This window comes from Siphateles boraxobius, unplaced genomic scaffold, assembly GCF_051911475.1.
Source record: "Siphateles boraxobius isolate OS27281-9 unplaced genomic scaffold, OSU_SipBor_1 2, whole genome shotgun sequence".
Classification (NCBI taxonomy): Eukaryota; Metazoa; Chordata; class Actinopteri; order Cypriniformes; family Leuciscidae; genus Siphateles; species Siphateles boraxobius.
Window position 1 is genome coordinate 9,088,107 of NW_027508810.1, and position 24,252 is coordinate 9,112,358.

General features: G+C 38.9%; 1 protein-coding gene across 2 annotated transcripts in view; it reads left to right on the forward strand.

Annotated features, from left to right (window-relative positions):
- aff2 (AF4/FMR2 family, member 2) overlaps positions 1-24,252 on the forward strand; it is a 267,260-nt gene that overhangs the window by 216,621 nt on the left and 26,387 nt on the right. For both annotated transcript variants that reach the window (XM_077235761.1, XM_077235762.1), the window contains exons 10-11: positions 19,972-20,134; positions 22,708-23,760. In XM_077235761.1, the coding sequence (XP_077091876.1) occupies positions 19,972-20,134; positions 22,708-23,760 (1,216 nt within the window). The remainder of the gene's footprint in view (positions 1-19,971; positions 20,135-22,707; positions 23,761-24,252) is intronic.

Sequence of the window (24,252 nt, forward strand, 5' to 3'; positions counted from 1 at the left end):
ATCCCCGCTCGTTAAATAACGCGAGCAGGGAGGAACACACTTTCTAAACTGCTGTTCGTCCGCCATAATCTCTCAATATATATATATATAGGGATAAATTGTTTGTGTGGTGCAGGGTATGTAAGACAGACAATATCACACAGGGACAGATTCACATGTAGCGCGACTGAAAGCACAGAAGCTAATGCGCTTGTGTTTTTGGGGTGCTTTATAGTTTCCTGGTCGATGACGTCACCCGCCTATGACGTTTCATCTCTCCATTGGGCTGATTCCATACGTGCTTCATGACGCACAACGCAGGGGCGTTCCCGCAGCGTTTGACGCAGCTCGAAGTTCCCTTGAAAGGGAAATATATATATATATATATATTAGAATAGAATATTTTTCTATTTAGTCCCTTTATTTACAATTTGACTATAGTACAACTTGTAATGAAGTAACTAAACAATGTCTTTGAGAAAATAAAATAAAAAAATGCATAATGCAATAGTAAAAAAGATGACCCATGCTAAAAAAAGGCCATGGTCATACCATGTTTTTGGACACATACTCCAGTATATAAAAATATTTTTCAAATCATGGTACCACAACAGTACCTTTTAACCAAATCGTTATATTATACAAATTAATTATATAATTTTTATATTCATATTTTATATAAGTCTTGTGATGTAATTTTCTTTTGACGTTTTATACAAGACTTATTCATGCTTATATTTATGCTTGTTTAATTACAGTTTGACACTTCATAATTCACAGTACATACATACATCCTTAAAGGAATAGCATACTTGCAACTGTTTTTCACAGTTAGATCATTAGGACACACTCATTAGCAATTAAAAGAAATCTGCCATTATTAAGACCGCGGGTTAACCGCAAACTCCGCTTGGACAGTGTCCAGATGCTAGTGGGAGAACAGGTAGTGTTAGCGCTGAATAGATGCTCCAACACAAAAGCGTCTGTGATGGTAATTGAGCTTCATTAGCGATTAGCGGCAGCAGCGTGCTGCAGCTCAGGTGCCTGGGTCGGGTTAGCACAGGTTAGCGCTAATGTGCAGTGGCACTGTAATAACTGCCGCGTTACAGCCTTGTCAGAGCCCAGCGCAGACGTTAGCGGTGTATCTCCCCGTGGGCGGTCAAACAGAGTAGGTGGGGGGCTGTTTCTCTATCTGCTGGATAGCATACGCGCTGAGGCAGTCAACACCACACACAATCAAATTAATTGGAAGCAAGACTATTATCAGCTTGAATACATTAGCACTTCTAGCATGCAGAGCAATGTCCTGCCCTTGTCGTGTTGAAGCTACAGGCTAGTTTGGCTGTTTTGATGAAGCTGGGATACAGGATTTGTTGACCTTGGTGTGACTGCCTCATGCTCAGGCACTGTTTTTAGATGAATGCAACCAGGGTCTGTGAACGAGAAATATTTACAGTTCCAGGCACTGCAGTGAAGCAGAGAGCTGGACATCTGAAAATATCCCGTTTCTTGATCTGGCGTCGTAAGCCGACTATGGTTTTAAGTTCCGTCGTTAACAACATAGTTGAACGATTTTGAGTTTCCCGAAAGCATAGCTCCAACGAACATTCGCAAACAGATTCTAGTACTTACCTGAGTGGAACGAGCTGTGAATAGAAGAATAGTTTCTTGTAAAGATTTGGACTTGAAGAGATCATGCTTTTGGGCAAAGCAAGCAAGCTAACATTTAGTACATTCTATGGGCCCTACCATACATCCGGCGCAATGCAGCGCAATGCGCAACATTGTTTAAATAGCAAATGCATTTGCGCCCATCTGTTTGCCCATGGGTGTGCTGGTCTGAAAACAAGGTGTGTTCAGACGCATTGTTGGCACATTGCTATTTTGAGGCAACTGAAATAGACTGCCCCATTGACCAACTGAAACCTGGTCTAAAGTCAATAGTGCAGTATTTTTTTTGTTATTTAAAGGGTGCATTAGTAATATGCCCCTAGGCGGGTTCACAACACATGTACACTCTGATTATTACACACACAGCTGACTCGCAGCAGCACACAAACATGCCAAATATTAAAAATAAAAAGATTAAAATGTAAAAGAGTATTATTGTGTACATAAAGATATGGTGGAATCCGGCTTGTCCCGTAGATGGTCTGCTTGCGCTTTAGCCTCGCGGATCCGTTTCCTCTCTGGAGATGTAAATAGCGAATCTGCCATAGCGCGAGCGTAACTGGCTTTTAAAGGGAATGGGAGATGAGACTCTGATTGGTTTATTGCATGTTACACCCAAACCACACTCCTTACTCATTAAGAGAATAGGGACAAGCCTTTTAGACCATGCGCCGGGAGCACTGACCATTTTTCCCGTCATTAAACTAGCAAAAGTGGATTCGGACACACCCTAAGTGCATTTGCTCCGTGCACTTTAGACCATGTGCTTAGATTGTTAAAATAGGGCCCTATATCTTTCATCCAATTTAAATATATCGTGAGCTTAGAATTATACAGTTCTATCTCCGTTTAGGGTAGTTCTGAGATATTGAGCACCAAAGTTTTTAAATCCCTGCTGTTTTGTGAGATGGAACCTTTTTATTTTATTAATAACTACTAACAAAATATTTTTTTTTACAAAAATAACACCACACAGGCATTAATAAACACCTAATGGATAAGAGTATGTCAAAACTCAATTTCGACCAAAAGTGGAGATAGAACCGTATAATTCTAAGCTCACGATATATACATTTTAATTAATATATTTTAAAATGTCAACAACCAGCGCCGCACATGTGCATAAATGTGTACGGGAACGTAGTATGTCATAGAGGAACACGTGATGAGTCATGACTAGCTTGCATAGTATTATGGTTAAGCAGTGAGTTGTATCATTGAATGCAAAACGCACCCCAGTTGGTTAAAGTGGACCTATTATGCCCTTATGCAAAGTCTCAATTTTGTTTTTGGGGGTCTAATAGGTTTTCATGCTTGAATGTTCAAAAAAACATATCTCACATATTTTACAACCACTTTCGAGTTTGTTTCATACTTTAAATGTCACAGCCCTTACCATAACCACGAGTTTCAACACACTAATAACACAACTCAATCACGCCTTGCCCCCTTTATTTTGCGTGTGCTTTGGCTGGGAATTATTTAAATGAGGGATACTGTTTCCTCCGGAAGAAACAATCGAGGCATTTCAGGGAGTTCAGAAACAGCACAGTAACTTCTCTATATTAGTGTGCACTTTGTAACTTTGCAGAAATTTTTCATGCTCAAACAGCAATTAAAGTTGAACATATATAAGCATAACGGGAAGTTAAGTAGGCTTGAGTTCTTAGAGTCGTTTAGCCATTCATAAAAATAGTAAACTGGTTGGTGCATCAATGTTTATAATGGGCACTGAATTAGTTTCAGGGCAGTTCACAAAAATGTGGCTTTTTGTTTGAACACTCCACATGAACTCAGACCATCTCTGATGTTTGCACAGGCAGCGTGGCTCACTTACATCCTTTGTAAATGCAAAGTGCTCCGGGTCAGCTTTATTTTCACATCAGCGTAACTGTAAATATATTTGGCCATTACATGTTAGTATACATAGCTAATGACCAGCAGATTCACTGGGACAGTTTGTGGACAGAGGCATTTTCCTCCTGCTGTCGCTATGTATAGAACAAACACTGAAGTCATGTGATCCATGACTAACCGACATAGACACAACACTCAAATAGTGATGGTAACAAATCGACTAATTCTGGGGGGGGATATGAAGCAGCACAACTGTTTTCAAAATTGATAATAATAAGCCATGTTTCTTGAGAAACAAATCAGCATATTAGAATGATTTCTGAAGGATCATGTGACACTGAAGACTGGTGTAATGATGATGAAAAAGTAAGCTTTGATCACAGGAATAAATTACATGTTATAATATATTCCAGTAGAAAACAGTTATTTTAAAATATAATAATATTTCACAATATTACTATATTTTTGTATCGTAATTCACTGTATAAAATAAATACATCCTTGGTGAGCATAAGAGCATTTAAAAAACATCTTACAGACCCCAAACTTAAGAATAATAATGTAATTTCTAATTTCATTCTAATTATTATTATGGGGTGAAATTGTGTCGAATATTGATAGATTCTTCTGAAAATCACCAGATTAGTTTTTTTAATCACCTAAATTTATGTTTCCCCCGAAAAGACCACAGCTTAGAAAACATCTCTAGTAGCTAAAAAGGAAACACAACTTCACGATACCTGCTCTCAGAGTTTCCTGATTCGTTCTTTTGTTGTTGTTCAGCAGCCAATGGCATGTCACTTATTCCCCTGATTTGAATATGACTCACCGGATGATGTAGTCAGAAAAGTACGGTTTACAAGTACATAACGTCCCTTGAAAATCAATACAAAAGTATTGAGTGCCTCAGCTGACTTTGTTTTCCAATCCGTCCACACACAAGCCCAATAAAGAGCACTAAACAATCACAAGACGACAACTTGAAAGGACAATTCTCTGGCCACTGTATAATTTACTCTGGATTGTATTCATTAGTCCATCAAGCTAAAAACAAAAGGCCTGCAGAGAGAGGATGACATATTCATTGGCACTCACACACGTTTACACCGAAGCTGAAGTCATAATCATAGTTGAAATGTTTGCTAATAGGGTGCAAGGCTGTCATTCTAAATTAAGGTGAATTAAATGTGCCTTTTCTGCTTAGCTTCACGTCTATGGAGTCTCTTTTAACACAGAGCTAAGAGGATGACTTGGGCATCAGAGAAACAACAGCTGCAGGCTACATTGCAAGCTCTCTCTCTCTCTCTCTCTCTCTCTCTCTCTCTCTCTCTCTCTCTCTCTCTCTCACACACACACACACACACACACACACACACGGTATGTCTATACCGGCGTGATGACTCCGACTCCCCTAACCAGATAAACTGGATAAATATTGTGAAAGTTCTGATCCAATCTGACTTCTGACCTATTATGCCGCTTAAATCATAATCATACACTGTTGGTTTGTTGGCCAAAGGAGGACTGGCCCCCCGACTGAGCCTGGGTTCTCCCAAGGTTTTTTTCTCCACTCGGTCACCTGATGGAGTTTTGGTTCCTTGCCACTGTTGCCTTTTTTTTCGCCTTCATTCGCCATTGGCTTTTGGCTTGCTTAGTTGGGGACATTTAACATTTAATTTTGAATTTAACAATACTATTACAACTTTACTTTCCTGTTATCTCTGTAAAGCTGCTTTGAAACAATTTGTATTGTAAAAGCGCTATATACATATAGGTGACTTGACTTGACTTGACACACAGACACACACAGACGTATCTCAGCTGGAGTTAGTGTGTGTTATGCTGGCTGGTTTTCGGTTGAGGTTATTAGACTCTCTCTCTCTCTCTCTCTCTCTCTTTCTCTCTCTCTCTCTCTCTCTCTCTCTCTCTCTCTCTCTCTCTCTCTCTCTCTCCAACTCATTTATTGATGTGTTTTTCAGCTTGGATCCACTCTCCCCTTCAATTTATGTTTCTCTCTCCACTGTCAAAACACTCTCTTTTCCAGGCCTACACCCATCAAGTTTCATTGAATGAATTTTTCATTAACTGATCCCACTTTTTTATCCTTTTTCCCATACGCCCGAAAGTGTTTTCATCTCCGAGTGGAAGACAGATTAATGTCCCCCTGTCTGATTTTGACTCGCATGATGTGTTGTCTCTTAGACTTTGAGAAATTAGTGTGTTTGGGGCAATTTGGAAAGTCTGCATACATGACCATGTGCCAGAAACAAATCAACTGGCCGAGAACATATACAGAAATATACAGAGCAGGTCCAATGATCTTGGGTATGCACCTAACTTTCACATTCACCGAAACACAATCATAATCAGAAACTCTTCAATGATAGAGCATATACACTGGCAAGACATCTATTCAATGCTTTTTTGTGTTTTTTTAATAGAGGATGAGGTGTGATTTTGTGTTTTTTTAATAGAGGATGAGGTGTGATCTTATGCAGTATGTCATTCAAACATTTCTCGTCTATTTGCATTTATTTCTATAACAATAAGATGCTAGATGGTAAAACTTAAAATTTATATTAAGTGTCTATAACTACTACTGTGTGTACTAACATTTAAAATGATAATTTGATACAATGCGCTTATTTTTTTTGAATGTAATTACATCTGTAGTTAATTTCTGTAAATACATCTATAATTACGCTGTTGACCTTCCCTTACACCTTAACCCACCCGTAAACATACAGAACCAACCCATACCACCAAACCGGTCCCTAGCCTTACCCGTATCCAACCTCAATAGCAGCACAGGTGTTTTGTAATACATCATTAGTACAGTATACCAACCACATTTGTTTTTTATTTTAAGTACATAGTAGTTAAAGAAGCCTAATATAAAGTGTGACCAAAAGTTGCATTATGATATACAAAAGTGCAATTACAAAGTTGAAGGTGAAGTTGAATTTGTCATAAAATTTGCCATTAAAGGAAAAAAGTTGCAATTTTGGAACATTAAAATTGTGAGAAAGTTACGATTACAGGAAATAAAGTTGTGATTGTGGGATATGAAGTTAAAATTGTAAGAAATAAAGTTGCAATTATGCGAAATAAAGTCACAATTGTTTTTTAAAAGAGGTAAAGTTGCAAATTTGAGATCTGAAGTTGCAATTATGAGTCATGAGAAATAGCTGCAATAGTGAGAATTAAAGTTTAATGTTGAAAACTTAAAACAGAGCCATCCTCCAGGGGATTTAATAAAATAAAAAAAATAAAAGTGGGAAGCACTTAGTAAAGAGCAGTTTATAAATTGAGCATTAATTTGTCTAAACCGTCCCTTTTGAAATTGATAGATGAACTTCTGGTTAGGTGTTACAAATGTATTTCCTGTAAGTAGAGTTTGCTCCATTTACACACTCCCTTTCTGGCTTCTGTGGCATTACATGCTCATGTCAGTGAAGTTGAAAATTGGATATAAGTTTACAGAGCCGAGGTCAGAAAGCCATTCTGTCATACAATCACATGCCAACAAGTATAAAGTTTAAGTTTTGTGACTATAATTTAGAAACACTATATTTTAATGTTTACATGCTGGCTACAGACCCACAGTAACTATAACTTTTGAAGGACAAGTTATCAAGATTATTTCCTGTGGTAACGGACATCATGCCAGGGTCATGCCATCATGCAACATTCCTCTTATCCGATGTGTGATTGTTTCCAATATTATTTTTCTCAAAACAGGTTTTTCTATATTGCCACAAACAGGGTCTAATTAGTTATTGTCATTGGAGGAATGACAATGTAAGCAGTTCACTTTTTCATACAGTTCCATTGATTTTAGATTTTAGATTTTTCCATTGATTTTAGAGGGAGGTGAGGCTTCAATTAGCCTCTGATGGTGTATAAAAGCCAGCGGAGTGCTAACATTAGCATTGAGAGGGTGTATGAGAGAGGACATATCTCTGCCTCTATGCCAGAGGTCTTTTTATAAGGCTGAATATAGAGAGCCCATGAGCAACAATGTACAAATTGCTGCTTCATTAGATTTCCAGCAGCACTTGGAATGAGCGTGTCAGCATTTGAGACTCTGCTGATCCCAGCTGAGCAGTGTGTGTGTGTGTGTGTGTGTGTGTGTGTGTGTGTGTGTGTGTGTGTGTGTGTGTGTGTGTGTGTGTGTGTGTGTGTGTGTGTGTGTGTGTGTGTGTGTGTGTGTGTGTGTGTGTGTGTGTGTGTGTGTGTGTGTGTGTGCGCGTGTGTGTTGGCAGCTCGTGGGTGGCTCAGCATTTGTATAAAGCTGGAATAGTGCAGGGCACTCTGGTGCCTGGTGAGAGAACACACTAGATCACACCTTAACTACAGGGTAAACTACATAAACATAGAAAGACACTCAGTACCGCAGTACTTTGCCAAGTAACCAAGGGCAATGCAATTCATAGTGGAATTATTCATGGGATATTCATTTACTAAACATTTTAAAGGTATTTATAAGGCATTATATAAGTAAAGGCTACATTTCAATAGTTTCTTTCAATAATTCTACTAACTACAAGTAACTTTACAACTACATGTCAGCTACCAGTCATTAGATTATTAGTAGACTGTCTTCTTAATATCTGACAAATCTTTATTTTGATGCTCCTCCAAAAGACAATCTACTGACTATAAGTAAAATCGCAACTATATGTCAACTTATTCTACTAAGCCTAACCTAATCTAATACTCTAATGAGAGTTAGTTAACATGTAGGTAACATGAAGGTGCAACGTTATTTATATCAAGCAGAATGTCATATATGAATTTGAATGCATGCTTGTCATTAAATTCAGCATTGCACTTCCAGCATTACACGATATTTCAAAGACAATATAAGTAATTATGAAATGACTAATAAAGATGTAAGTCCTGCTTAAGTGGGTCAAAAAAACAACACATTAAAGTTCAGATGAGTTTATTTAATATACATTTAAACTTTAATAAATTTTATTTTAATTGCATTTAACATGCAATTAAGTGTCTGAAAACATTTCACTCAGATCGGCCAGTCTGATTAGTCAGACACTATTTGGCCAATTTGATATTATTTACATTGTCACTGTCATTGCCAATTAAGTACAGTATGGATGCTGCAATGGATAATAATTTTTATTATTATTTCACATTCGTTTTCTTTGAATTATGATAAAATATTGTGTTTGAATAAGTGTTCATTTTGATTAAGCAAAACTAAGATTTTTAGTTGTCAGTTTTGTCATTAAATTGTATTGCTTATTAGAACTATAGTTAGTCTTAGCATCAGTAATTAAAAAACAGTGAACAAAATAAAAAAATTAAGAATATCTTGGAAATGTCTCGGTTACATATGGTAACCCTCGTTCCCCGAGGAGGGGACGGAGACGTAAGTCTAGACTGCCGAATGGGGATCGCTTGTGAGAGCCTATCTACTTCGAGTGTAAATAAATGAGCCAATGCACATTGGCATGTGATAATTGCACCAGCTGCTGTGCACCGCGGCGCTAGTATATAATGAGCAGTAGGTGTCTCGCATACTTGTTTTTCCGCTGAGGAGCTAGACCTGTGACTCGGCCGTACAGCAGAAGCTCAGCAACTGTGGCGAGGGGACTTAAGTCTCCATTCCCTCCTCGGGGAATGAGGGTTACCATACGTAACCGAGACATTCCCCTTCGTCAGTCACTACGAGTAAGTCTAGACTGACGAATGGGGATATCTACCAAAACGCCACGGCTGCTGGCCCTTCCAGCGCTCTGCTTGAGCCTCCTGGCCTGTCCGCAGTGTTGCGCAGAAGTAGGAGCTCTAAGCAGAGAAGGTAAGTCACTGCTGTTTCGCAAGACCCACTCAGTGTGACTTATTGGAAAAACGCTGCGAAAGCGTGCCCTTGGGGAAGGGAACACTGCGGAACCCACATCCTACCCCGGAGGGAGGCACTGTGACGGTTACACATCTGGGCTAGGCAAGCAGAGTAGTACAACATATGGCAGTCTCTGGGGGGTTCCAGCCTAGATATGGGGGGGGGAAAGAACACCAGCAGAGATGACAGAGCAGGCTCTGTCGAGGGAAAGACACAGACCCGTCCGCAGAGGAGCTGATCGTGGAGGAATACACATATGGGATCGCTGCAGGGACCGCTACATATGGAAACCCAGCCTAACACAGTTTCCACAATGCATACGAGTGTAGGCTTGGCGTCAGACACTCCGCAACGTCTGGCTCTACGTATATATGTCATCTAGGCACCTTGAGCCAGTGCCCAGGAGGAAGCAACACTTCTAGTTGAGTGTGCTCGCAACCCAAATGGGCAAGGCACGCCTTGGGCTTCATAAGCCAAGACGATGGCAACCAACTATCCAGTGGGCCATCCTCTGCTTGGAGACAGCATTTCCCTTCTGCTGGCCTCCGTAACAGACGAAGAGCTAATCTGAGGTTACTAAGCTTTGCGTTCTGTCCACGTATAACCGAAAAGAGCGGACGGGACAGATAAAAAATTGGGCTGGGTCTGCCTCCTCCGAAGGCGGCGCTTGCAGGTTAACTACCTGGTCCCTGAAGAGAGTGGTAGGAACCTTGGGCACGTATCTGAGCCGGGGTCTCAGGACAACGTGAGAGTTGGCTGGCCCGAATTCTAGGCACAATTCTTCGACCGAAAATGCTTGCAGGTCCCCTACCCTCTTGATGGAAGGCAGAGCAGTCAGAGGCGGATTTAGTCTCCTCGCTCCCCTCAGAAACATGATGATCAGGTCATACTTTCCCAATGACTTAATTTCAACTGCATCGTGATGTGCGGCAAAAGCGGCAACATACACTTTTAAGGTGGAGGGAGACAGCCTTCGCTCCAACCCATTCTTGCAGGAAAGAAAGCAAGACTCTGATCGGACATCTTCAGGGGTCTTTCCGGAGGGAAGAACACCATTCAACGAACAGGTTCCACTTCAGAGCATAGAGGCGCCTCGTTGAGGGGGCTCTAGCAGAAGTTATGGTGTCTTTCACCACCTGGTGTAGGTCACCTAGAACCTCCCCGTCCCGTCCAGGGACCAGACATGGAGTCTCCAGAGGTATGGACGCAGGTGCCAAAGAGTGGCCCCGTCTCTGAGAAAGTAGGTCCTTCCTCAGAGGAATGGGCCAAGGAGGTGCTGTTGCGAGGAGAATGAGTTCTGGGGGAAACGCATACTTGCGTAGGACCCGGGGCCAGCTGTTCACCAGTGTATCCATGCCAAGGGTCACCTCGGTCAGGGAATAAAACAACTGGAATTGGGTCAAGTTCGAAGAGGCAAACAGATCAATCTGAGCGGCTCCGAAGAAGTCCCATATCAGCAGGACCACCTGGGGATGGAGACGCCACTCTCCCGGAAGCGTAGGCCTCCATAGCGTAGGCATCCTGGCACACACGGTTTGAGTGACATCTTGAAAAAGACGCAGTGTCGTGTATGCACTTTCAGGCACCCAGGTATGCACCTTTGAAGCACCCAGGTATGTCCGCGGCCACACAAACAGGAAGGTAGAGCAAGCCTGCTGTGAGCACTCACATGCTCATTGAAGTCACAACATTCTGAGTTTTTGCTGTTTTGCTCTTTGTGAGATTGCGGCCAGCGCTGTCTGCCCTGTAACACCAACACCAGCTTGAAGAGGCGTTCTCCTGAAGAAGCAAACTCGTCTTTTAAAGTTAAAACACTCTCAGATAAGATTTCCGAAGCGAAAGACAGGGATGCGATGCACCTTCTGCTCATTATATGCTTGCGCCGCTATGCACAGCAGCTGGTGCAATTATCGCATGCCAATGTGCATTGGCTCGTTTAGTTACACTCCAAGTAGAAAGGCTCTCGCAAGCGATCCCCATTCGTCAGTCTAGACTTACTCGTAGTGACTCACAACATTGAAACTTTGATAACTCTTTCTGAGAAGCACATAAATAATGTTCCCCTTCGTCAGTGTAATGTGGTAATCTTTATTTATATATATATGTATATATATATATATATATATATATATATATATATACACACACACACTCATGAAACTATGTTTACATGTATCCTGAACAGTTAAACCACATGCATGCATCATTGAGGGAAATGGCTCTGTTTTCAATAACAGATTTGTGTAATTAGAGGAATATTATTACACCTTTTTCTTAATGGCTCTTTTAATCTCTCTAGGCCAGAGTTCCCTTTCTCAATAGTGTGGGCCCTTTACATATTAATCATAGTCAACCAGTGCTTAATGTTTGCTGCTTTGTTTGCATCTTAATTCATTTATGGTTTTTCATTCAGCTGTAATCTATTAACATTTTGCATCTCTATTCTTTCTCTCTTTCACTCCCCATCTCATTCATTTCTCCACTTCTTTGTTAATTGTATTCACACACACGTTGTGAATTCAGGTTGACAATGTGTGTTGGGAATATCTAGACGGGGGGAAAGCGTGTTCAGAAATCCCTCCACATATTAATAACTTGTTAACTGTGTCAACATTGCCATTTTGTTTTTTCAAAGGCAACTTATGAAATCAACTCATACTCCAGTGATGTGGATCTAATTGTATGAATATCAGGTGGCACTTTATAATATCCTATAAAGTCATCCATCTTAAATGTTGCTCATTAGCTTCAAAATGGTCATTAATTTGTTAGCACATGCAAATATACATGTACAAGAATGCATATGAGAGATATGATCTGATAGAGGACTGCCGTCGTTAAGTTATTTTGATGCAAATTTCAAAATTTCGTAATTTCTGAAAAGTGGACCAAGTTTCAATAAAAAATTTGTATTGTTTTTGTCTATTACCTCAATCTGTTAGGATACGATTGCTTCATAAGTTTCCCTTTTATATCCAAAATGGATCAAAGTTCATACAGTTTTGGCATGCCTTAAACTGAACAGCCACATGATAAATGCATGTATGCGTAATATATCCTTGTAAATACACTATTAACATTGACATTTAACTTAGCTTGTTAGCTTTGATTCATCTCATTTGGCATTGTGGCATAATAAATGCTGTCCAAGGCGGTGGGAAATGCTCTTTTAGCCCTCTCAGAATGCTTTAAGATAGGCCAAAGGGAGGCTTTGGGTTTGTGTACCACCCTTTGCAATGGCCGTGGTCCTGCTCTTTCTGGAAAAAAACAAAAACAAGCAGAGCATAATTATGTGAGAAATATCTCCATCTGGAGCCTTTGGGGCTTTTCTGTGAGACTTTGACATTTAAAGAAAACCACATATGGAGTGTTTCAAAATCATGATCATTTAGGTAATATTCCTGTAGCTAGATCAGACTGTAGAGCAGCATGGTGCTAGCATAGCCAAGGTCATTTGTTCCATTGAATGCACAAATTGATCAAATATATTATAGTTTGGATAAAAGCATCTGCCAAAATGAATAAATGTAAAACATTTAGGTTAGCAATGCAATGTCACTCACAGAGCATGAAACATTTGAAGCTACAAAAACATAAGAAAATATGATAACACTTTAGTTTAGGGTCCAATTATCCATATTAACTAGTTGCTTATAGCATGCATATTACTTGGATATTAGCTGTTTATTAGTGCCTTATTCTGTATGACCATATTCTACATCCCTTAATCCTACCCAATACTTAAACCTAACGACTAATAAGAAGTAATGGGAGTTTATTGAGGCAAAAAGTTGTTGTTAATCGTCCTTAATAGTAAGAATTGGACCCTAAACAAAAACAAATTGGACCCTTAGTATTTTCTAAAAAATGTATAATAATAATAATTATAATAAACTAGTTTTTACATGCAAAAATTCATCACCGTGATACCAGGGTGTTGTATAGTTGCCAGGATGTTTCTACAGTATGTGGTTGCTAAGATGTTCTGGGAGGTTTTCAGGTTTTGCTATTCAGTTGTTAAGCTGTTCTGGGTGTTTGCTAGTGTGGTTGCTTACTGGTCAAAAGTGCCCACCCTCAAGTCTCCGATACTCAGTCTCTAAATTATGTCTCAGATTCCTCCTTCAATGTAACCACTAACAATGCTTCTTTTAAAAGCACAGCATGAAAATAGCTTGTAAATGTCACCAGCTTAGACACAAGTGTGTCCTATTTAAATGGACTGCAAGTTAACCATTAAAGGCAATAGCTTCTTAATGACTGGACCATATGGTTGCATTGCCACAACAAAGCCAAAAAACGTCTTTCAGTCTCCTTTTCTTACATTTAATCAAATATGCTTGCATAGACAGAAGGATTGTGGGTTATGATACAGGTGATTCAAGAGCAACTGACCATCGTTAGATCAGTGGTTTGCCATCACTATACCCAGATTTTATTGTGGACATTAGGTGGTGACTCAAAATGCAGAAACAAAATTGCTGACAAAACAAAAGTAACAAAAAATACCTTACTGTTAAACGTGCAGCATTATTCAATGTGTTGACATATTTTCCACTGAAACAGGAAGACAGGGTGGGGCATAGACCAGCCCCTCCCCTTTTTTAAATAGCCAATAGTGTTTTGTTTACATCACAGCTCGGCCAGAGCCGTTGAGTTAAGTTCGGTAAAGCCATAGTTTCCTTCTAATCTTGAACTGTTTCTCCTCCTAATCTCCTCCATATCGCTTAAAATATCCCATTTTGTACAGAATTCAAATGGGTCCGATATGTTTTGTGGTCTGCGGCAACTTGTACATATTGATCCGCTCTGTGCTCTCGTTTCTCTGGACCGGAGCAGACTGTGTGTGAGCTACGGCGGTTCAGTGACACTAACGTGAAATAAGACTTCATTCGTCCCAATGGAAAGCATATTTACACTATCTGAATCGTTCCCTATCCCCTATATAGTGCACTATGTGCCATTCAGTGAAATGAGATCCGGAAGTGAGAAATGTGAATTTTGTCATTGTTTTGGAGCACACTATAGATAACAGTAAGTCTAATATATTTATACTAAAAGCCATAAAACTTACATTTTGATTTCATGGGGACTTTAAACATCAAACTGCATAGACCCAACAATATGTAAATGAATGAACATGACATGGGATGAATTGGATCGATTTTGGATAATTCATTGCACAGATCAAATAATAATTTAACTTATTTAGTTGTGCACATGGTTTTTGAGGATGTCAGAATATTAAGCAACCTGTCCATGTTGGCATCTCTCTGATTCAGGTAGTTTCTACCAAGTGGCAGACGAATTTGCACCAAAATACAATATAGTTTAATTGATCTAATTAACTTTGACATTTAACTTTACTTTGATTTAGCTTGTTAGCTTTGATTTATCTCACTTGGCATTGTGGCATGAGAAATGGCATTTAACTTTGTTTCTAACCAAATAAATTTTCACTTAAGTACCACATAGTTCGATTGAATGCATAAATTGACATCAACAACATGGGAAGGGTTCTTTCCTTGCTTTTTAAAGTTGATAAGCCAATGTGTTTGGCTATTATCTTAATGATGTACTATTATGATTATTAGCATTTTATCATAGCATTTAGCACTGTTTTTCCCTGCTGTCAGCGACCCAATCAGAACAGACCAGCGACCCAGCAGTTGAAAATCACTGCTTTAGATTATGGTATGGAAATGTATTTGACATCTGTGATGTGTTATCACAGAGAGTAATCAGTGTAAGCAAGTCAGAAGGAATTATAGTCTTGTTTTGAACATTCGCAGACAATTGAGACATTTTAATCAAGGACCAGACCTAATCTGAGCTTTGGAAACCAACCATCAACTAGTAAATACGCTCAGCGTGTCCCTGTTGAGAACAGATCTTGTAATTATTCAGGAATCAGAGCCATGTTTTGAAACAGGATCTACAATCCATTCCTCATGCGAACAGACCATTGATTGAATCAAATAATGCTTGTAATGGATTTAAGGGCAAAGGAAAGTCATAATCATCATCGTAGAGATGTGTGGTGAGTTATTCTTCGGGGTGATTTATAAAAATAATGTATGCGCTGCTCGCAGATGATCGTTTTATGAGGCGGTTGGCTGATGACTTATAAATTAAACTCCTTCAGGTCTCTTCTCATCTTCTCTCTCCGTCGTTTCATGCTTCAAGCTCTTTGTTGCTTTCAACCACCCCCAAACACATAATCGTGTTTAGTGCCGAGACCCCGGGTACTCACAGTCTTTTGAACTTTTTCAAATTTAACTTATTGATGGAAATCATAAATTCACAGTCCATTCAATTCTCCTACGGCGAAGACATCTGGCTGGCGGTATTGACAGGTTTCGGTCCAGACTAGAAGTCTGAAACGGCCCCAGCTCTGTTTTCTAAGGGGAATAGAATCAAACGTGTGCTTCTGCTAGCGACCGTAGGAATCATTCATCTATAATTAACTATTAAACTTCATTGAAGGAGAGGTTGAAAAAAAACGAGGAAAAAACTTGGATACGAGACATGGCGGGAGATGGTTAGAATCATAATGCAAACTTGCTCAGAGTTCGTTATGCCTTTTTTACAGATCTGCAAATAATTACAATCTACAAACAAATGCGAGAACAGGGGCGGCCTTTGCTGAAGTCCCGAGCTGCAACGCTAGTCTCGATCCACTAGTGGCCCTTGGGTCTGATGTGAATTTCTGGATGAACTTGTGTCTTAATGAGTCTCTTCAAGCAGTTGGCATCTCTCACACATTGCTTTTTCTTGCACGCCCCACTCCCCCCATTGTAAGCTCTCTCCATCTGCGATTCGGCCCATCAGACAGAGCGCCAGGCTGTGACTATCTGTCACATTGATCTGAGATTATGGTATCAGTGTAAACACAGAGAGAAAAACGCTAGTCGATGCGGTCCCTGCAGCTTCCAGTGATGCATCAGCCTTTGTTTTTGGTGTGAGAATCTCAAAGGAGCGATCATGGCTTTGGCCCTTGTGATACGATGTTTTGCAGTTAGCAAGAGCTGGAGATGGTGTGTTTTTGAATATATTTTAGATGGTAGAGCTCTTTTTGTTGACCTGAGTCAGAGTTTGGTTCTTTCGCTTGGTGTGAAGAGGGTTGTCCAAACTTGATGGACAAGAAGAAGCTGTGTGTGTGTTCACCGCCAACTTGTGCAACACAGCAAACATAACTGGGCAATTAGTTGTGAACAAAGTCACATATATCCAATACTCCCCTTCTCTGCTTTGCACCAAATTAAAGCAGTTCAAAGTGAAATTATTTTAGATACTAAATTATCAGCTTTTGCTGCTAATTATTTTTATATATTATATATGAATTATATGTATTATATCCTTAATGTATTAAACAAGCAATTCCATTTTGATAATTTTTAATTGATATTATATATATATATATATATATATATATATATATATATATATATATATATATATATATATATATATATATATATATATATACTATTGATTTAAAGCATGTAACCCTAGAAATGTTAAAAGCTTAATATATATACAACAAGCTTTTAACATTGCTAAGCTTGGATGCTTTCTTTTAAACTCTTTGTGAACCTATATAAATTACGAATTAAATTAATTAATTTGGTTTGCATTAATAGTGATATGTCCTTTTAGCTGCCTTCTCAAGCTTTATTGGCAGCATCATTGTTTTGTTCTTTTTTTTTTCCAGAGTCAATCATAAACTCTGAATCAAACCCTGAGTTGACAGAGCACGTTTATAGCATCTAACCCGGTTTTAAATTTGTCTTGTTTTTTTTCAACCCTAAACCTACTCTGATACTCAGAGGTTGTTCAAGTAGCTTTGTGTAACAGACCACAGTCTAGCTAGTGTTTATTTTTTGTATGTACATCAGATTTTATATTCCCTACTTTTTTGAATAGCACCAGCCTGGTAAATTGCGTCATTATAAAACATGAATATTTAAAATGTAAATTGTACTAAATATTGTTATTTATTTATTGGAGTTGTTTGAGATATTTTTGCTTATGCCTGGAGATCTTTTTGGGTTTGTAACAGCAACATGCATTGACAGAGAATTATTTAAAGCCATGATAAACTAGGAGGTCTGTGCAAATTCTTCCCTTGCTGAATATTAATAAGTGCCTTAATGGCTTTCGCACTGCATAACTTATGATAGATTTGAGAAATATATGTGTGCACTTCTGTATATGTGTATAAAGTGTGGTATGTGTAATGAGGATAGATTGTAAATAAATGCTAATATATTAATTAGTGAAACTGATTTGATATTTATATAGTTTGTGAATTTAAATATTTACACTTATCATTTACAATGAAGAGACACTGGTGATATTGCATTTCAGTTTTTTTTAACCTTGGCTTAAACATTTTTCTCAGGCTACTAGTTTTCAGACCTATAAGCATCAAACATAAACCCTTATGAAAGCAGATATGTTAATGTTCCTTATTACAGTTATAGTTCAGCAGTGAGATTAATTTATCCAGTTCTTTCAGTCCCAGTGGCCCAGTTCTAGTTGTGTTTGCTCAGGGCCTGCTGTAACTCCTTCAGGGGAACACTTCCTCCTTCCTGTGTTCGTGCAAAGTGTGCTTCTTTACGAAAAGAAAGCTATTCCCAGAGCTGCTCTGTCCGGTCTGTTTGGGGACGAAGATACTGTTAATTATGAATAATGATGATAAGTAAACTTTGTTTACTTTACACCACTATGCTAGGCAAATCTGTAGATCTTTTCTCTCTCTCTCTCTCTCTCTCTCTCTCTCTCTCTCTCTCTCTCTCTCTCTCTCTCTCTCTCTCTCTCTCTCTCTCTCTCTCTCTCTCTCTCTCTTTTAAATTAACTAGGCACCTGCATGGAAGTTAAATCATAAAAAAGTTGGTATACCAGTTAAGTAATAACTACGTAATAACTAGGTACTAAGCCTGAACTTACCCCTATATCTAACCTTAACCCATGTAGTTACTTTATATTAACCATTACGTTCTTAGGTAAATACACTGCATGTACTTTAAAATAAAGTGCAACTAAAAAGTTTATTCTACAAAAGTTAAATTACATCACATTGGCTGAAAATGTTTATCGTGCTGTATTGCGTTAATACTGTAGATAAACATTTTTATCTGTAATAAAAGGTGAAAGAACCAGGACATGATTTCTCAGACTTGCCTTTCTCTCATGAGATTCCACAGCTGTTAACCAAAGGTCAACCTTATTAAGACCAAAAGATGTAGAGAAAATGACCTTCTGTTTTGTGTGTGTGTGTGTGTGTGTGTGTGTGTGTGTGTGTGTGTGTGTGTGTGTGTGTGTGTGTGTGTGTGTGTGTGTGTGTGTGTGTGTGTGTGTGTGTGTGTGTGTGTGTGTGTGTGTGTGTGTGTGTGTGTGTGTGTGTGTGTGTGTCTGTATCACACCAATCAGTGCTATTTGCATAGACAAAGGTCACACAGGTTGGTGTTTTCAAAGAACAGCCCTTTGTGTCTTTTCTGTAACAGTGTCCTATTTCTTTCAGATGGTATTTGATTATGAAACTTTCACTGTATAGCACACATTGGGTGTCAGGTAGTTTGTAGGATTTTTTTTTCTCTTGCTGACAGTGCCTGAATGAACAAGTAGCCACTTTTGGTTAAAACTTATGCCATGATTTGGCATGCATCTGTTTGTTTGTTGTTGTTGTTGTTGTTTTTGTTAGCTTTTTCACTTTCCTGGGACAGGTTCCTCTCTCCTTGTTAGTGTTGTCCATGTCTTGCTAGCACAGCTGTAAACCAGAGTGCTTTTTCCTGTCGTAACATAATCTCTAATGAAGTGTCAGCATACAGCAGCCTGCTCTGACCTTTTGAAAGGAGTTTAATTTGCCTCCTTCTGGCATGTTTGACTCCATGTAGAACAATCTGGATGGCCACATCTGAGGATACCCTGAGAAGTGAAGTGCTTATTGGATTAGAGCGCCGTGGCCTTTCATGAACTCATAAATAATGCCGAGCATGACTGATAACTCTGAGACACAGGTGGAGAAGTAAACAAATGCTTTATTTTCTTGCACATTTTCTTTCTCTTTGTGTCTTTCTATCTCTGTCTCTCTCTAAATGATGTAGTCTATCATCATTTGGTGGTTCAGTTGTCTCTTTATCAGTTGGTTCGCCAAAGCAGCATCAGAGTGTTGAAAAATGTATTATACATTTTTTTTTAAAAACTTAGAGATAAATCACATATCAAGGATATTATTCCTTTTTTCATTTGGAAAAAGTGTGTATTTAATATAAAGATTTAATTGAGTTGTGTTTTAAAGCATTGAAAACGTAATAGCTAGCATTGGAGTTTTTTTTTAATCTCCCCATAAAATTATGTGACAAGCCCTTCAGCTATATAAACTTATGAATTGTTCACTCCAAAATCATGTCAGTTCAAACCTGTATGGTGCTATTTTTTACCATGGGACAGAAAAAATAAATCTTTACATAGATTTAAGTGTTTTTGAATGGAAAAGAGCAACATGACCCTTCTTCAGCATCTGTGCACATTTGTATGGTTTAAATTGTGTGTCATATCGGTTGATGAATGTTCTCCTCCGTTCTTTTTGCCTAAAGCCTCCCTGGAACCACACCGCGGACCGGCGAACCGACCGGCCACTCCAGCGCGGCCTCGGGCAGCTCCAGCGAATCGGACAGCAGCTCTGAGTCCGACTCGGACAGCGAGAGCAGTTCTAGCGAAAGTGAATGCAACCGAACGTCTCGTGTTCCCACACCAGAGGTACTGATCACTTTACCCCCCTCAAATACATTCACACACTGATCCATGGCTTAAGATTTTTTTGCTAAACTTCTATAAAGCTGCTTTAAAACAATATCCCTGATGCTTCAGTGGTGAAATATTTAGAGGCCTGAAAATTTCGAGATGCTCAATTGTTAATGTATCATCTTTACTTTTCTATGAAGCTGATTTTAAGCAATTTTGGTTTTATTGTTTAAATTGTTGTATAAATTAAATGTTTGCAACATTTCAGCTCAAACCACCCATACTGTTTTCAAAATCAATTCATTACCATTATTGTAATCTAAAGAGCAATCATGTAGGCTATTATTTAAATGTTGTATTGGTGAAGTGTAAGAAAATACTGTAGTAAATGTTGTATAGCATTCATAGATTGTTAGAATTCATTTTGACATTATGCTTGCTTTTATAATAATGGTAACACTGTACAATAAGATTCCATTAGTTAAGGTTAGGTAATGCATTAACTAATATTAACTAACAATGAGGAATGCATTTATTACAGTATTCATTAATCTTTGTTAACATTAATTGATAAAAATACAACTGTTCATTGTTAGTTCTTGTTAGTTCAGGTTCATTAACTAATCTTTTAAGGGATAGTTCACCAAAAAATGAAAATTCGGTCATCATTTACCCACCCTCATGTTGTTCCAAACCTGTATGAATTTCTTTCTTCTGCTGAACACAAAAGAAGATATTCTGAAGAATTTGGTTAACCAAACAGTTGATGTACCCCATTGACTTCCATAGAATGGAAAAAAAAAATACTATGGAAGTCAATGGGGTTCATTGTGTTCTGCCGGAAAAAAAATAATAATACATGTTTGGAACAACTTGAGGGTGAGTAAATGATGATAATGAAATTATCCTTGTTGGGTGATCTATCACTTTAACAGATACATCTTTAGATTTTAATAATGCATTAGTAAATGTTGAGATAAACATTATCTGAGATTAATAAATTCAAATATTTGTCATTGTTTGTTCATGTTAACTAATGTAGTTAACTAATGTCAACCAATAAAACGTATTGTAAAGTGTTACCATAATAATAGTTAAACTCAACTAAATAATAATTAATAATTAAATAATTAAACTCAACTAAAAACTAAACATATGGTTATAATAAGAATTTGGGGCATTCAGTTGTTTAATTGTCATCAAAATAATGTCACAATATAAAATATCACAATGGACCTATAATATGCATTATGTACCTACAGCCATATATATATAATTATTAGTTTTGGACAAGTTTTGGATAGATTTTCCTCACCCCTTCTGTTAGTGTTATTCACAGTTTTATTGTTTTGCTTGCCTTCTGAACTCTGGGCCCTGAGGTAAATGAATACCAGCTTATGCAATTATTTATCTTAGATGATTATTACGGGGCCCATTACCAGAAATTTCTAAAGAACTGAGATGAATCTGAGTAAGTCTATTTTCTCCTTTAGCTGAAGGCAAAGAGAGACTTACGCAGCATTCCCCCTCCGAGTTTTTCTCAGCATGGGTTAGGGGTAGGATTTTTGAAAGGATCTCCTCAAAGGATTAATTGGCAGCTTTAAAGTTGTCCTGCTGTAGCCTGCCCGGGGCTCCCTAAGAGCATTACACAAGAGTAAACATCTCTCGGTTCTCATCGCCCCTTCTATAGCTTTGCTCTCTGCCAGGGATGGCCAATGGGAATCCGTATCTTAGCACTGCAAGCGCTCTGGTCTACAGAAAGATGTTTCTCTTTCAAGCGGTGGCACAGTGCCTCAGTGGCGAAATATTGTGAGGCCTGTCAATTTCAACATGCTCAATTGTTAATTCATCATCTTTGCCAGTGCTTTCACTATAGCATTTGGTAGCTTGTATTGGCGCAAATGTCTCTCTGACAGACGGAGAAATGGCATAGGAGATTGCTTTTTGTCTCAAAACGTACCTTCAAGTCTGATTGTAAAGTGCACTGAATTGAATTTCTTACCCTTTGAGTTTAATGGTTAATATGAATGTCCACTCATTTCCACAGCTTCCTTTTCTGAATGATTTGCTATCATTCAGAGCATTCAAGGCAGTGTTTATGGGTTTGTGGGAAAGATTTACTTGTGTCTGGAAACATAATGGTACACAACAATCGACGTGAGATAATATAGCTGATGAAAACATCTTTGCAGTGAGAGCTGTGAGCAGTCATCAGGACAGAACAGCATTTCCTCCATTATTCAGGAGTTTTATGACTTCCTCTCTTAATGGCCTTTTCATCATATCGCCAGCTCATTGGTCTGTGAAAGTCATATGACTGCTTCTCATGAATCTCATGAATCAACACTTGAAGACAGATTAAATCTGTACCGATATGCATCATTACAAATTCAATTTCCATGTTATTTTATACATGTATCCATTTACATTGTAGACCTCAATGCACTAAATGCATGCAAAAATGTCAGATACAACCAATCTGATCTGTATTTCATTTCTGTCCACAGTGTCATTGTGCAATTGATGAAATAAGTTTTAATTATGCCTAAAACTGTGGTCCACAAATTTGTTTTTTCTTTTTCCACTAGCCTGAACCTCCATCAACAAACAAGTGGCAACTAGATAAGTGGCTAAACAAAGTTAATCATCACAATAAAGCACTAATTAACACCCAGTCAGATAGTCATGGACTTAACAGCTCTCGGCCTGATGCAAGCCAAATCTCTGAAAACCAGAGCTCAAGCAAAATCAAGCCTAGCACAGCACTGGCACTGGCACCAGCAGACCCCAAGGAGAGAACTTTGCTCAGCCCTATCCGAGAGAAAGCCAAACCCAAGACTGGTCAGAAGGCTCCAGAAAGCAAAAGCACCAAGGTGAAATCCCCAGCTTCAGTGGAGCTAGCACCCCCTAGGAGAAGCACTGGCAAGAAGCAGCCCAAAAAGGTGGAGCGATCTTCCAGCAGCGAGGAGCACAACTGGCCAAGATCAGGAAACTCAAGTTCGACCCCGAAAGAGAAAGAGCCCCCGCCTTTAGAACCACCAAAACCTAGAGGTAAGGGCCCTGGGGTCAAGACAGCTCCAAGAAAGGAACCTCGAACCATCACAACAAACACTGCACCAACTAATATCACACCTGTTCAAGATAAAAAGAAGCACAGAGGACCCAACAAGATCATCCCAAAATCTAAAGAATTCATCGAGACAGAGTCCTCTTCATCCGAGTGTCATTCAGACCCTGAAGAACTCATCAAGGTTCAGCTCCCCTGTCCAGGTCCCAACAGCCTAAGCCTGAAATCCAAGGATTGCAACAGCAATATCCTGAGTGTTAGTAGCCTTACCAGCACAAGCAGCACCTCCATTCCAGACCCAGGTGCCTTGGATCTCCTGGAAGAGCCCCTCTTTTCTCCCATCCCCATTGTACAAAATGAACTTCTGTCACCGCTAAGAGATTTTGAGGACGTCAAGTCCCTTTGGGTTAAGATCGAACTCAGCTTCCTGTCACGGATCCCGGGGCAAAATCCCCCAGAGCCTCCCCCAACCAAGGCTGAGTGTCGGGAGGTCAGTGTAAAGCACAGACGGCAACAGTCACCAGCCTCCATCCCTGCAGAAAAGAACCCTAGCAAATCAAAGAGGAAACACAAGGCAAGTATTCAATGTTCTCACTCTCATTTCATGCACTATAATTATAAAATCAATAACTGCAATAGCAAATTAATCATGTAATTATTATTTTCACTAAGTACTCATTCAGCAGGTCCTTTTTGCAACCTGAACTTTTTTCTAGGGGCATGTCCTCTGATGCAAACTGGGGGTCAAGTAACACATCATTGATAGCTGAAGAATTGGCCCTTTGTCGTGTTCAAATTGCACAATTCATTAGCAGTACAGATATTGAATTACTATACATTTTTATTGTTTTATAATATAGTACAGAATCTCATCCAATGCCATGTTTATATCATAGAGCTTCCTGGTATTTATGTCCAAAGGATAATACAAAAAAGTTAACAACGACAGGCTCAAATTGATATCTCATGGAAGACCACTTGCACATCCAGCGTTTTAGGGCGTTTTCACATCTAGATCATTTGAGCACAACAAGTGATATGTGAACACCCCCAAAAGGACTCAATG